This window comes from Catharus ustulatus, chromosome Z (genome assembly GCF_009819885.2).
Source record: "Catharus ustulatus isolate bCatUst1 chromosome Z, bCatUst1.pri.v2, whole genome shotgun sequence".
Classification (NCBI taxonomy): Eukaryota; Metazoa; Chordata; class Aves; order Passeriformes; family Turdidae; genus Catharus; species Catharus ustulatus.
Genome location: NC_046262.2, coordinates 50,279,074 through 50,292,177, shown reverse-complemented (window position 1 = coordinate 50,292,177; position 13,104 = coordinate 50,279,074). Strand labels below are relative to the sequence as shown.

At 46.6% G+C, this 13,104-nt stretch overlaps 1 protein-coding gene across 2 annotated transcripts; it reads left to right on the top strand.

The window, feature by feature from the left end:
• Nucleotides 1-433: 433 nt before the first annotated feature.
• On the top strand, nucleotides 434-9,161 carry LOC117010483 (serine/threonine-protein kinase PAK 3-like). Of its 2 annotated transcripts, XM_033084985.1 has the most exons (8): nucleotides 434-475; nucleotides 781-844; nucleotides 2,345-2,457; nucleotides 3,114-3,231; nucleotides 3,927-4,026; nucleotides 4,475-4,671; nucleotides 5,571-5,708; nucleotides 9,049-9,161. In XM_033084985.1, exons 3-8 carry the CDS (start codon nucleotides 2,414-2,416, stop codon nucleotides 9,139-9,141), a joined length of 690 nt encoding a protein of 229 aa, XP_032940876.1. In that variant the 5' UTR covers nucleotides 434-475; nucleotides 781-844; nucleotides 2,345-2,413; the 3' UTR covers nucleotides 9,142-9,161. The 2 variants fall into 2 exon arrangements, with proteins under 2 accessions (XP_032940876.1, XP_032940877.1); XM_033084986.1 differs by lacking the exons at nucleotides 434-475; nucleotides 781-844 and adding an exon at nucleotides 2,019-2,082.
• Nucleotides 9,162-13,104: the final 3,943 nt, after the last annotated feature.

The following is a 13,104-nucleotide window of genomic DNA, read 5'->3' as shown; positions in this document are numbered from 1 at the left end:
CATTTGAACAAGTGTGTCTGCAGGCCTTGGAGGGGGAAAGGAATCCTTGAAGAGGAAGTGGAATGGTCATTGTGGCAGTCATCCTTCAGAAAATCCATGAAAATGGAACATGAGTCTGGCTATGAACTTGAGAAAAACCAGCTTTTGGTTTTGACCCACCCAGTTTAAGAGGTGGACATCAAATAATCCATTTTAAGAGCCCTGCATGTGGCTGAGAACATCTTCCTAAGGGCTTGCATTTGAGAAGGGATCTTGAAGTAATCTCTCCCAGCCACCTTTCTGATACAAACTCATTGCTCATCTCAGATCTACACAGGCTCTGTTACTGAAGCTGCTGCTGCAGCAGCAGAATTGTCCAAAGGAGCCTTTGTTCCCCAGCCTGAGAAGTGGAGCCCGGGCAGTTTGTTCATCTCCAGCACTGACGCAGCTGCTGCTCAGCAGCAGGAGACTGAGGAGAAGCACTTGGAGCTACTGAGTAGGTCTTGTGTATGTCTTGTCTGAGGGACAGTGTGTTGTGTGCATGTGTCAGCGTAGCTGTACCAAATGTTCCTCCTCAGTTTGGTGTCACAGAGACATTTAGGACTCCCTATAAGAGCTGCTGCAGAAGATCACTTTGTGTGTTGGCCATCTGTGCTGCAGAGCTGTCTGTCTGGTTGTTGTTGTTGTTACCCAGCCAACCACAAAGGGCTCAGAGACCCCCATAGTGGGACTGCCTTTTTTATCTTCTGGAACCTGAGATCTCTGCTTTAAAGTGAGCATCTTGCATTTTGTTTCCCTCAGGGAAAATAGTGAACATGGAAAATCCTGTGACAAAATACACTGAACTGGAAAATATTGGCAGCGGGTGAGTCCAACCACAGTTACTTCTACACAACCATGGGCCGGGTGATTTGCTGGTAGAATGTCTATCAAGTGTGAAGTCAGACAACCTGCAAACATGTTCAGACACTGGGGTTAGATTGTCCCACCTCTCAGTAGAGGTCGGAATTTGTGAGCGTGGTCAGAAGGCATTGTCAAAGACATCTCCATGCTGCCAAGGTCTTGCCTGCAGCAAGGAACAGGGCCTGGAAGATCTCCTTGATTCTCAAGTGTGGGACAGCTCTGTGTTAATTTCCTTCGCATTTTTAAGTATCTCCAAATCAAACAGCCACACTAATGAAAGGAGAAGAGTCTTGCTTGCCTGAAAGAGCAACCTATCCACTATGATAACTGTGAGATAACAGTTCTCAGGAACATTTCTTTCCAAGGGTTTGCTGAAGGAAATGCTCCATGGTGAGGACAAGAAGTGCACAGTTTAGAAACTGTAACCTGGGAGGAAAGAATAATCTCTCTTTTTGAGCTGAGGCAGTAAAGCCCAATACTCCAGGAACAGGCCCAGTGCCCATGCACTTGAGAGGAAAATGCATCATCTGCCTTCTGGCAGACCCCTCCTGCATCCTGCAGGTTTTAGGCACTTCCAGCACAGATCTCGTGTCTGGGCTGGCTTTCACTCCAAATTCTAAATGGCTTCTCCTTTCTTTGCTTTGTTTTATTTCCAGGACTTTTGGAGAGGTTTGTAGGGCACTCAACACTGATGCAGGAACAGAGGTAAATGTCAAGAGCCCCCACAGACTCTGCAGCACATGAGGGCTTTGCCCTCTGCTGTGAGCTGGAGCTTTAGGTAGAGCTGTGCAGTAAAGGCACAAGAAGCACAGACTGGGACCAGCCTGCAAATTACATTTGGGACAGGCTTTGTCCTACTCAGCTGCCAGAAGGAAGGCGAGGAGGGCAGCAGTTCCTTTCAGAGAAGCCCATGCTCACTTGCTCTCAGTTGCTAAAACAAAGATGGTGCCTTAGAGCAGCTCACTGCTCTTTGGGCTACAGCTTCAGAGCTGTATTCTCATTTCTGGCTGCCAGCAAACACATCTGAATGCTACTGGTAGTTCCTTAGCCACCTGCAGTGCTGCACTTGGAAACTGCACATAAGGAGAGATGTGCAAGGCATCCCTAAAAGCCTTAAGCCCTGCTTATAGTCCAGATATAGCCACAGAGTAGCAAGGCATGGATTACTCCTGAATCCCAGACAGAGCAGCAGAGAATGTGGTCAGAGCTTTGTGGGTGATAGTTAAGACATCTTTTTTACCAAGTTGACAACACAAAATGTCAGTGGCCATGTGTCCTGAATCTGGCCTCCAAGGGAGCAGAGAAATGGGTTGCTGGAATATCAATTCCTAATTACTCCAAGGTCTGATCACAAGGCACTTTGGCTCAGCTCAGCTGTGTCATTGCAAAATCACTCACTCCATGTGCGCTGTATTCTTGTGCCTCCAACTTCTCAAGTTACTGATTTTCAATGTCATTTTAGGTGGCCATAAAGAAAGTAAATCTCCATGGACTGAGGACAAAGGAACTAAAAGTCACTGAACTCCTGGTCATGAAGATGAACAGTAATCCCAACCTGGTCAACTATTTAGACAGGTGAGTTGTTGTGCTTTTGTCCCATGACTGTTTGTTTACATACTGCAAACATGCAACGTAAAAACCCATTTTGGTCACTGGCAGAAAATAGAGCTGTTAATTATTAGTAAATTATTTTTGTTCTGTTCATCATCAGTGAATGGGAAGAGAGTGCATCTTGTCTGCACGAGTCTTCCCTGGCACATGTAGTTTGAAAATTGTTCAAAATCCTGGATCAACCGTATCTTAGTAAATCAAATATGTGTAAATTCACTGCCACCCTATTGTTTTGGGGCTTGATTTATTTCAAGTGTCTTCTTACATGTGGAAAAGCTAACAAGGATTTGCCTTGGATTGTGTCCCCTCTTTTCCATTGCTGTGCATGTCAGGGACACTAGGTGCTTTTTTTCCAGAAACACTCCGAGTGACAGTTTTTGATCTGTAACCAAACTGCATTTTTCACTTCCTGGCCATTCTAACACTTCTGTTTTTCACAGATGTGTCATTCTCCTAGAAACTGCATAGATTGCAAACAGTGCACAGTCTAGAGGGGATATCTATTCTTTTGATTCTGCCCTCATCACCAAGGGACCGGGAAAAAAGGATCAACCCCTATTTTTTCCAAACAAAACGTAATCATTCACGTTGATATCCACACCCTTGTTTCATTCTTTCAGCTACCTTGTGGGTAAGCAATTCTGGCTGGTGGTGGAATACATGGATGGAGGCACTCTGAGTGATGCCATCAGCAAGACCTACCTATGTGAGGATGAGATGGCAGCCATCAGTCGGGAGGTCAGGGATCTCACCTGTGCTTCCAAGGGCTTGGGCAGGATTGTTTGGGAAAGTGTGGCTCAGAACTGGAAAGTTCTCATGTGCCAAACTTTGTTTCTGTGTTGCTGGTATGCTGTGGGAAAGTAAAAGCATCTCAAGTGAATTGTCTGCCAGTGCCCCAGAACTCACTGTACTCTATTCCTGCACTCTGATCTGCTGCTGTTAAATTCTCACTCTGTCTCTTCTGTCTGTATTTGCTGTTCTCCACCCTACCTCTCTAAATGTTTACCTCAAGTCTGTCTGCACTGCATTCCTTGCCTGTAAAAGCAAAGGTACTGATGGCAGGATTTGAAACAAATAGCAAAGAAAATAGAGTGACTCTTTTCTCACAGTCCTCAGCTGAAGAAGACAGTAGTGCACCCAAATTGCTGTTTGCTCCTGAGCCCGTCCACTGCAGGAGCAGTTATTCTGGCTGGTTTGCAGGGGACAGTCTACAACAGCAGTTTCTGTTGCCCTTTCAAAAGCTGACAATGCCTTTGCTTAGGAAGGTCCTGCTGTGCTAATGTTGGAGCAGCAAGCTCTTCCTCTCAATGGCACTGTGTTCTGCCATTACTCCCCATTCTCCTGGAAAGGGAATCATTTAGAGTTGTTTCCTTTCTTGTGTGATGAACTCACATCACTAATTTTTGTCCTCCTGTTTCTGTTTTCCTTCCCAGTGCCTGAAAGGACTTGATTTTCTTCACATGAACCACGTGATCCATGGAAATGTGAAGAGCCACAACATCCTTCTCAGAACCGATGGCTCTGTCAAGCTGGGTCAGTATATTCTCGGTCAGGGGTGGCATTCCAGGGCTGTGGGACTGCTTTGAGTGAGTGCCAGCTCCCCAGAAATGGTGCTGGTGGGAGTGCAGGGGCCCCTGCTTTGAGCTGAAGGCACAGTTGCAATGTGCACAGAGGTACCATAAGGAACCACAAGCAGTCAAGAGTGATGTTGGTCTGTGTGTGTCCCTTCCAGAGAGAGGGAGATAGGTACAATCTAAACCTTCAGTGGAATAAAGACCTCTGCTGTGAGCAGTTCCCAAAGCTGGGGTTTTTTTGGAAGTGGCCAGTTCCCTGCTTGCTTGGCTAAAGCCCCAAGGAAACTGAGAATGGACAGTTCTCCAGGAGATTCCTCAACAGCACATTCTTCAAGTTAGAGTGGGGAATTCTTTTGCTTGGTTTCCTAATTTGAGCTGGCTTTCATGGTGTGTTGTTTTCTCCACAGCTGATTTTGGCCTCTTTGCTCTGCTCACCCCTGAGCAGAGTAGACAGAACTCAGTGGCCAGCACTTTGGGGTGGATGGCACCTGAAGTGGTGACAGGTCAACCAACTGGCCCCAAAGTGGACATATGGTCCTTTGGAATTGTGGGCATCGAAATGGTTGAAGGAGAAGTTCCTCACTGGAATAAAACTCCTGTCTGGGTACGGTAAAAATACTTACTAATCCCATTGTCTTTCTCACCTGTCCCATGTTCTGTGTGCCACTGGACAGAATCCCATTGCCATCTGCTGGCACCACTTCCACCAAGGTCCTCTTCTAAAATGTCCCTGCATTTCAGCACATCAGCATCTGCTGTAGCTTTGGTTGCATCAGAAGGGAAGTGGCAGGTAACCAGTTCAGCAACTTGCCATTTTTGCCTGCAGCCATGCCTGAAATTTCTCATTTGCTTTTTGAACAATGTTGGAGCTCTGTTTTTTGAAGGAAAGGAATTTTTCAGCGAAACGGTTTGATATGTGATAAACATCCTTCGTAATGGAGGTTGAATCCTTCTAGTTTTAATTTTATAGAAAAACTGCAAAAAAATAAGAAAGAAAGAAGAAAAAAAGAAAAAGAAGCAATCACCAAAAGAATCCCCAAGCAGTTCTGCATGCTTTTTACTTTTTTAACCAAGAACAATGCAAAAAGCTTGATGAGTTTTGTTTTCTAGTAGTTGTGCTTAAGGGACCAACAAGCACTTCAGAGATGCCTTTCATGTAATAACCCTTGGGAACAGTAGAGTTACTTATTATAGAAAAGTCCGTCCTTTGAAAATCCTGTTAAGCTGGTGTGAATCCTCAGGGAAGCAAATGCGGTTTTGGTGTTGTAGTTCCCACTAACTAGGTCAGTTAATGAAATCACCTGCCAAGACAAGATCCCCTGGATGTTGGAAAAGCTGTGGCTGCTTTGGGGCTTGGGTGTTTGTTGGAATAGGAAAGTCATCTCTGCCTCTGTGCCAGGGCAGAAAATGCCAGGGCAGACGGGAGGTTAAACAATGGGATCTGGGAGAGCAGTTACAGATGTGAAAGAAGCAGGCAGAACCTTGTGTTTCTTTTTTCTCCAGCCTCAACTCCTGATAGCCACAGGAGGGAAGCCAAAGCTGCAGCAGCCCAACCTCTTCTCACCTGGGCTGCGGGACTTCCTGAGCTGCTGCCTGCAGACAGACGAGGCGCGGCGCTGGTCTGCCAAGGAGCTCCTGCAGGTAAAATGCAAAGGGGCTGCAGGTGAAACAGTGTCCGAGGGATGGGCTCCTTCTACACTGAAGTCCAAGGCATCAGATGAGCCCCCCTGCTCCCCATCTCCAATCTTGGTGCTTTTCAAAGGAAAAGAGTGAGGAATCTCAGACTAGGCTGGGCTGGCAGGGGCTGTAAAGGTCATCTAGTCCAAATGGCCTTCAATGAGCAGGGACATCTTTAAGGACATCAGGTTGCTCAGAGCCCTGTCCCACCTGATCTGGGATTATTCCAGGGATGGGGCACCTACCAGCTCTTGGGGCAACTTGTGCCAGTGTTGCACCATGCTCCCAGTAAACAAGTTTTTCCTTAGACCTTCTGTGACTCAATCCCCTATTTGTTTAAAAATGTTAGCCTACATGCTATTGTAACTGGACAAATTTAAAAAAGGGGTCCTGTACTCCCTCAGAATCCCCACTGAAGTTTTGGAAAGTGTCAGTAAAATTCCCTGGGGCCTATTCTTCACCACGCTGAGTAACTCCAGGACTCTCAGTCTGCCCTCAGAGGAGAGGTGCTTGACTTTTTCTGTCTCCCTGTTTTGTAATTTGGTGATGTGCTCAGTTTTATCTAATGGCAAAAGTATTGAAGTGGAACAATGTGGGATCCAGAGGCATGAAATGGTGATGGAAGAACCCAAGGAAGTCAGTCCTGGTTGAGCAGTCAGAGGTTTGGCTGTGGGAAGGAGCGGCTGTAGTGAGCTCACTGTGAGCCTCTGAGGGGCCCTGGTTTGTGGCCCCCACCCCACTCTTAGAGGTTTCTGCCACACAAACAGGGACAGCTGAGAGGAACTGCCTGGCATGGTCAAGCTGACAGGAACTGGCCCAGGGTTACTGGCAGCTTGTGTGGCAGAGAGGGAACTGCAGGATCCAGAGCCACTGGGCTGTCCCTGCTGGGAAGGAGGGAGGGAAGGAAGGAAGGAAGGAAGGAAGGAAGGAAGGAAGGAAGGAAGGAAGGAAGGAAGGAAGGAAGGAAGGAAGGAAGGAAGGAAGGATTCCAGGAAGGAAGGAAGGAAGGAAGGAAGGAAGGAAGGAAGGAAGGAAGGAAGGAAGGAAGGAAGGAAGGAAGGAAGGAAGGAAGGAAGGAAGGAAGGAAGGAAGGAAGGAAGGAAGGAAGGAAGGAAGGAGGGAAGGAAGGAGGGAAGGAAGGAAGGAAGGAAGGAAGGAAGGAAGGAAGGAAGGAAGGAAGGAAGGAAGGAAGGAAGGAAGGAAGGAAGGAAGGAAGGAAGGATTCCAGGAAGGAAGGAAGGAAGGAAGGAAGGATTCCAGGAAGGAAGGAAGGAAGGAAGGATTCCAGGAAGGAAGGAAGGAAGGATTCCAGGAAGGAAGGATTCCAGGAAGGAAGGAAGGAAGGATTCCAGGAAGGAAGGATTCCAGGAAGGAAGGATTCCAGGAAGGAAGGAAGGAAGGATTCCAGGAAGGAAGGAAGGATTCCAGGAAGGAAGGAAGGAAGGATTCCAGGAAGGAAGGAAGGATTCCAGGAAGGAAGGAAGGATTCCAGGAAGGAAGGAAGGAAGGATTCCAGGAAGGATTCCAGGAAGGAAGGATTCCAGGAAGGAAGGATTCCAGGAAGGAAGGATTCCAGGAAGGATTCCAGGAAGGATTCCAGGAAGGAAGGATTCCAGGAAGGAAGGATTCCAGGAAGGAAGGAAGGATTCCAGGAAGGAAGGATTCCAGGAAGGAAGGAAGGAAGGAAGGAAGGAAGGAAGGATTCCAGGAAGGAAGGATTCCAGGAAGGAAGGATTCCAGGAAGGAAGGAAGGAAGGAAGGAAGGAAGGAAGGAAGGAAGGAAGGATTCCAGGAAGGAAGGAAGAATTCCAGGAAGGAAGGAAGGATTCCAGGAAGGAAGGAAGGATTCCAGGAAGGAACGAAGGAAGGAAGGAAGGAAGGAAGGAAGGAAGGAAGGAAGGATTCCAGGAAGGAAGGAAGGATTCCAGGAAGGAAGGATTCCAGGAAGGAAGGAAGGAAGGAAGGAAGGAAGGAAGGAAGGAAGGAAGGAAGGAAGGAAGGAAGGAAGGAAGGAAGGAAGGAAGGAAGGAAGGAAGGAAGGAAGGAAGGAAGGAAGGAAGGAAGGATTCCAGGAAGGAAGGATTCCAGGAAGGAAGGATTCCAGGAAGGAAGGAAGGAAGGAAGGAAGGAAGGAAGGAAGGAAGGAAGGAAGGAAGGAAGGATTCCAGGAAGGAAGGAAGGAAGGAAGGAAGGAAGGAAGGAAGGAAGGATTCCAGGAAGGAAGGAAGGAAGGAAGGATTCCAGGAAGGAAGGATTCCAGGAAGGAAGGATTCCAGGAAGGATTCCAGGAAGGATTCCAGGAAGGAAGGAAGGAAGGAAGGAAGGAAGGATTCCAGGAAGGATTCCAGGAAGGAAGGAAGGAAGGAAGGAAGGAAGGATTCCAGGAAGGAAGGAAGGAAGGAAGGAAGGATTCCAGGAAGGAAGGAAGGAAGGAAGGATTCCAGGAAGGAAGGAAGGAAGGATTCCAGGAAGGATTCCAGGAAGGATTCCAGGAAGGATTCCAGGAAGGATTCCAGGAAGGAAGGAAGGAAGGATTCCAGGAAGGAAGGATTCCAGGAAGGAAGGATTCCAGGAAGGAAGGATTCCAGGAAGGATTCCAGGAAGGATTCCAGGAAGGAAGGATTCCAGGAAGGAAGGATTCCAGGAAGGAAGGATTCCAGGAAGGAAGGAAGGAAGGAAGGAAGGAAGGAAGGAAGGAAGGAAGGATTCCAGGAAGGAAGGATTCCAGGAAGGAAGGAAGGAAGGAAGGAAGGATTCCAGGAAGGAAGGATTCCAGGAAGGAAGGAAGGAAGGAAGGAAGGATTCCAGGAAGGAAGGATTCCAGGAAGGAAGGATTCCAGGAAGGATTCCAGGAAGGAAGGAAGGAAGGAAGGAAGGAAGGAAGGAAGGAAGGAAGGAGCCATCCAACACAGGAGGGGCAGGGCATGGAAAGGCAGACTGCTCTGTCTCCCTGTGGAAATTAGCATAGTGCCTGTCTTTCAAAGATGAGCACCTATTTGAGTCTTTGGAGTTTCCTGAAAGGAAGAAACACCAAGGACAGAAAGCACCATCTCCAGAGCCTGGGACGGGCAAAAATCCCAGCAAGATGTGGACACCAGAATAAATGGATGAGTGGGATTCTGGGCGAGGTTTGCCTGTAATGGCATGGTCCTGCACATGAAGACAGAGGTGCAGATGGCCCCGTTCGTGCTTTTGCTGCATCTTTCTGAGTGCAATCCCAATTGAACCTGTGAAGCACTGAGCTTGAAAAGTCATGCTTCATTGCTTCTTATTGTTGTTTTGATTTCTTTTTTCCGGAGAACAGCATCCATTTGTATCATCAGTCAAGCCTACTCCCTGCCTGGTGCCACTGATCATTTCTGTGAAGAAGATGAAGATGGAGAAGGGGCTACCATAATCACAACTGGACTATTTACTCCACAACCAGTTTAGGATTTTAGAGTAGGATTGTTGAGTAGGGTTGTTGAGTACGATTGTAGAGTAGGATTTTAGAATAGGATTGTAGAAAAGGATTATAGAGTAAGATTGTAAATAAATGCATTTTCTGAAACCTCAGCTCCTCTGGAAGATTGCTTTCTTTCTCACCGTGTGTCAGAGACTGAAATATTATTATTTTTTATTTAAACAAAGTCCTTCTTGAAGGATTTTTAGAACTGTGTTCTGTAGCTGCACAGAATACCACCATATCCTGAATAGACCTTTGGTGTGAGGCCCTGGGCTTTTCACTGATGAGGATAAGATAAACTCAGGAACTGGGGACATTCACAAAGCACAAGCTTAGGACCTTTAGGGAGGAGACAAGAGCCCCAAGGCTATCAGCTGCCAGACTCGCACAGAGCCTCGCACCAAAGGTTGGGTGGAGAGAAGCTTTGGGTGTGTGTTGGGAGCCCTCTGGGGAGAGGCTCAGTGACCTCCCATTCTCCGATGTGCAGACCAGCCACGCTGTGGGGTCCTTCAACCGTGGAAAAGTTTATTCACGATGCAGGAGGTGACATAGCCCATGTCACCCTTTGACATGAAGTTGGTGCATCAAGGATCTCCATTTCTTGCTTGCTTCTAATTTTTACTGTTTCCAATTTCAGGTTGCTTTTTTTATTGTTTTTTTGAATCTCAAAATTTGAGTAAAATTTGTCTGCAGTGATCTTTTCTTTATGCTTTAGGCTGTAGTCCATCTAAATCAGTGCCATCAGAATTGAATTGTTCTTTTGAGCAGTGGTGTGAAAATGCTTAAATAGTTGTGGCAGTTTCAGTTTGAACTGGGCAGAAACACCAATGTCTTGTGGTGGTTTTAGTTTGCCAATTTGAAATTTCCGGCCAATGCACCAATAGCTGTGGTGGGTCTAGTGCTGGCCAAATTGCCAGTGCACCCACTAGAATTACTTACTCATTTCCTGCTGTGAGATAGGGTTAGGAGGGAAGGCAAAGCAGGCTCAGACTTTAAAGGGTAAAAAGGAAAATGTTATTACCAGAAATTGAAAGAAATAATAACAACAATCAGAATAAAACCTTCTGAACACTTCTCTTCCCTGCTCCCCGTACTCTCTTTTCTTTCTCGCTGACAACGTACAGAAACAATTCAGTCAGTTTGTCACATCTAGAATGGTCTTTCTTCAGATCACTTAGGGAGATAAGTCTCTTGTCAGTCTATGGAAACTTCTCCACAAAAACTCTTCTCTTGTGGCTTCAATTTCCACAAATAGCAGCCTCCTGGGAAATCTGCAATCATGAAGTCCCTCCCATCTTTTCACAGCCTTCCCACAACTGCATTTATGGGATTTGTCAAACTTACCGGGTACTATTTTTAAGGATGAAACTGTTTGAGTAAATGTTTTCTTCACCTAAATTGGAGATCATCTCCATCTCTTGGAGCAGAGATCTTCTTCTTCTTCTTACCCGGGTGTCCTGGTTTAAGGGGACAGTATTGCCGGGAAACAGAAATTCAGGAACTCTCAGGCAAAAAAGTTATAGGTTGGGAATAAAAGTTCTTTACTGATATATTTACTAGACAAACAAAAACAGCATCAGCTATATGAAAGAGAACAAAAAAACGCAGTGACAGAACAGAACGAAACAATCTCAGTCCCTTTTTTCCAGTCACCGATGCCCCTCCTCATCCGCACAGTCGAGATGGAGCAGGGCCGGGCAGCCTCTCAGTCGCGGCTGCTGCAGGAGAAGGGGGGCGAGGCAGCAGCACCATCCCAGGTGAGAGAAGGATGAGAAAAACACTCAGCTCACCGTGCGCCTCCCAGTTCCCAGTTGTTCAGAGGAAGCAGGAAGCTTTTGCAGTCCGAGTCCAGCGGGGAAGAAACACGGAGAAGAAACAACCTCTCTCCTCCGCTGGCGAGCTGCGAGTGTCCTCCTACTCGCGGAAGGACAAAAGCAGGACTCCACCTTTCCCTAATGGAGCCATTGGGCTGGTTCAGCCATTCCTTTGTCTTCAGCTCTTAACGGCTAGTAGGGGAGCCATCCCGGCTAGCTTAACATAATAATGGGAAAAATTTCTAAACCTCGACAGCCCACAACACTGGGGTCAAAGGGTTTTCATCACTCTTCTCTCTTTCCTTTCAAACTTCTCTTGGATTAACATTTACTTCAAAATCTACTTACTTCAGCGCTGGTGCTTCTGCTTATGGCTGTGGTTAGAAGACTTCATCCCCCCAAAATGCATTCCATGAGTTACAGGGGAAAAAGAGTCTGATTGATCGGTCATATCTTCTTCACAGCTTACAAGAGAATTTCAGTCCATGAGTGAGGCATTGCCTCAGTCCCTGCTGTCTTGGAACTTGTACTTCACTGACCTTGGTGTCTTCATGTTGTTTCTCTGTCTTCACTTTTCTCACTTTTCTCTCACTCGAGAGAGAATTGAAGGTCTGCAAGTCTCATCTGTGCAGTGAGAGAGTTCATATTTTGCCCGAGGCCTGCAGAGGGCCATGAGATCCCAGCTGGGTCCAACCGGAGCTGTTTACGATGGAGGATTCTTCGTTGGCCGCGCTGGGGGAGGCCAGGATCTCAGCAGCCAGGCCGGTGCGATGCGGCAGCACCCGCGGGTCGATGGCTCCCGCTGCCCCTGCCTGGCGGTTCCTGGTGAAACTCAGCAGCAGCAGCAGCAGCATTCCAGCCGAGCCATGGGCCCGATCTGGCCGAGCTGAGGGCAGGGGGACCCAGCTGTGCCGGATGGGGCCCGGCGAGCTTCCTGAGAAGGGACCCAGCCTTGTGGCAGAGCCCATCCGGATGGCCTGGTACCTGTGCTCAGGGCAGAAGGGAAAGAGAGCTTCCTGAGCTTTGTTTGTCTTATCTGTGTGTTCGCAGAAGCACATCTAACTTTTTCACTGGTGTGACAATGTGTCAATATTAAAAATCAGCCATCAATTGTTTTTTGTCTGTTCTAAAGGAAGCTGCCTAAAGGAAGGTCCTTAGAGGTAATTATTTGCATAACTGATTCATTTCTTCCTTAAAAAAAAAAAAAAAAAAAAAAAAAATTCAAACCAGCACTTTAGTTTGTGTGGGTCTCTGCAAGAACCATCTCATGAAAATCCCTGTATGTGGGTGCTCTTTAAGGATGAGAGCTTTCTCAGTCCCAGCTCGTGTTTTTCAAAGCCTTACAGCTTTCTCAAACATAAACATAAAAAGAGAAAGAATTATAACAAAAGATAAACACCTACTGGATGCATGAGAGCCTGACAAGGGGTGTTGTTTTTTCTGGACCAATGAACTACTGTTCTTTCCCTGTCTCCAATCCTTTCTATAAATGTAAGAGTGATTTGTAATAAAGTGCTTCTTCTGCCACTTCTTCTACGTGGAGGAAGTCTTGTTGCTGTGTTCCTTCCATCACTTCGTAGCCATACAGCAACACTCATATAATATAGTTCTGATTTACAGGTGAATCCTGTGAAAAAACAAATTTGAGATGTCTTTCCAGAGATGCTTGTAAGCAAGAGATTTTCAGTCTGTACTTTGAGGAGATCTGTAGAGTTTTTGGGCAGTGGGTAAATGGTGTTCTGCTGGTCAATCACAAACATCCAGTGTGGCATGAGCTTGCTGGAGCAACACCTGCCTCAGATGCAATGGTCATTTAATTATTGGCATTTGCAGCAGTTTTCTCTATGTGACATTAAAATATCTATGCAGGGGCTTGACAGCTGGCCTGAAAGCCAAACCAAGTTAGTAGAAGAAACAGCAATTGATGAATTCCTGGCATATCCAAAGCAAGGAAGACAAGGCCATTAGCATGGAAACTGGTTTAAAAAGAAAATGAAGGATTTTGGTAGTTAGACTACATGCATAAATAAATGTGTATATGTGCCTTACAAAATTTTTGCAAAACTTTGGCCAAGTATATTGATGCAAATTGCTTTGCAGA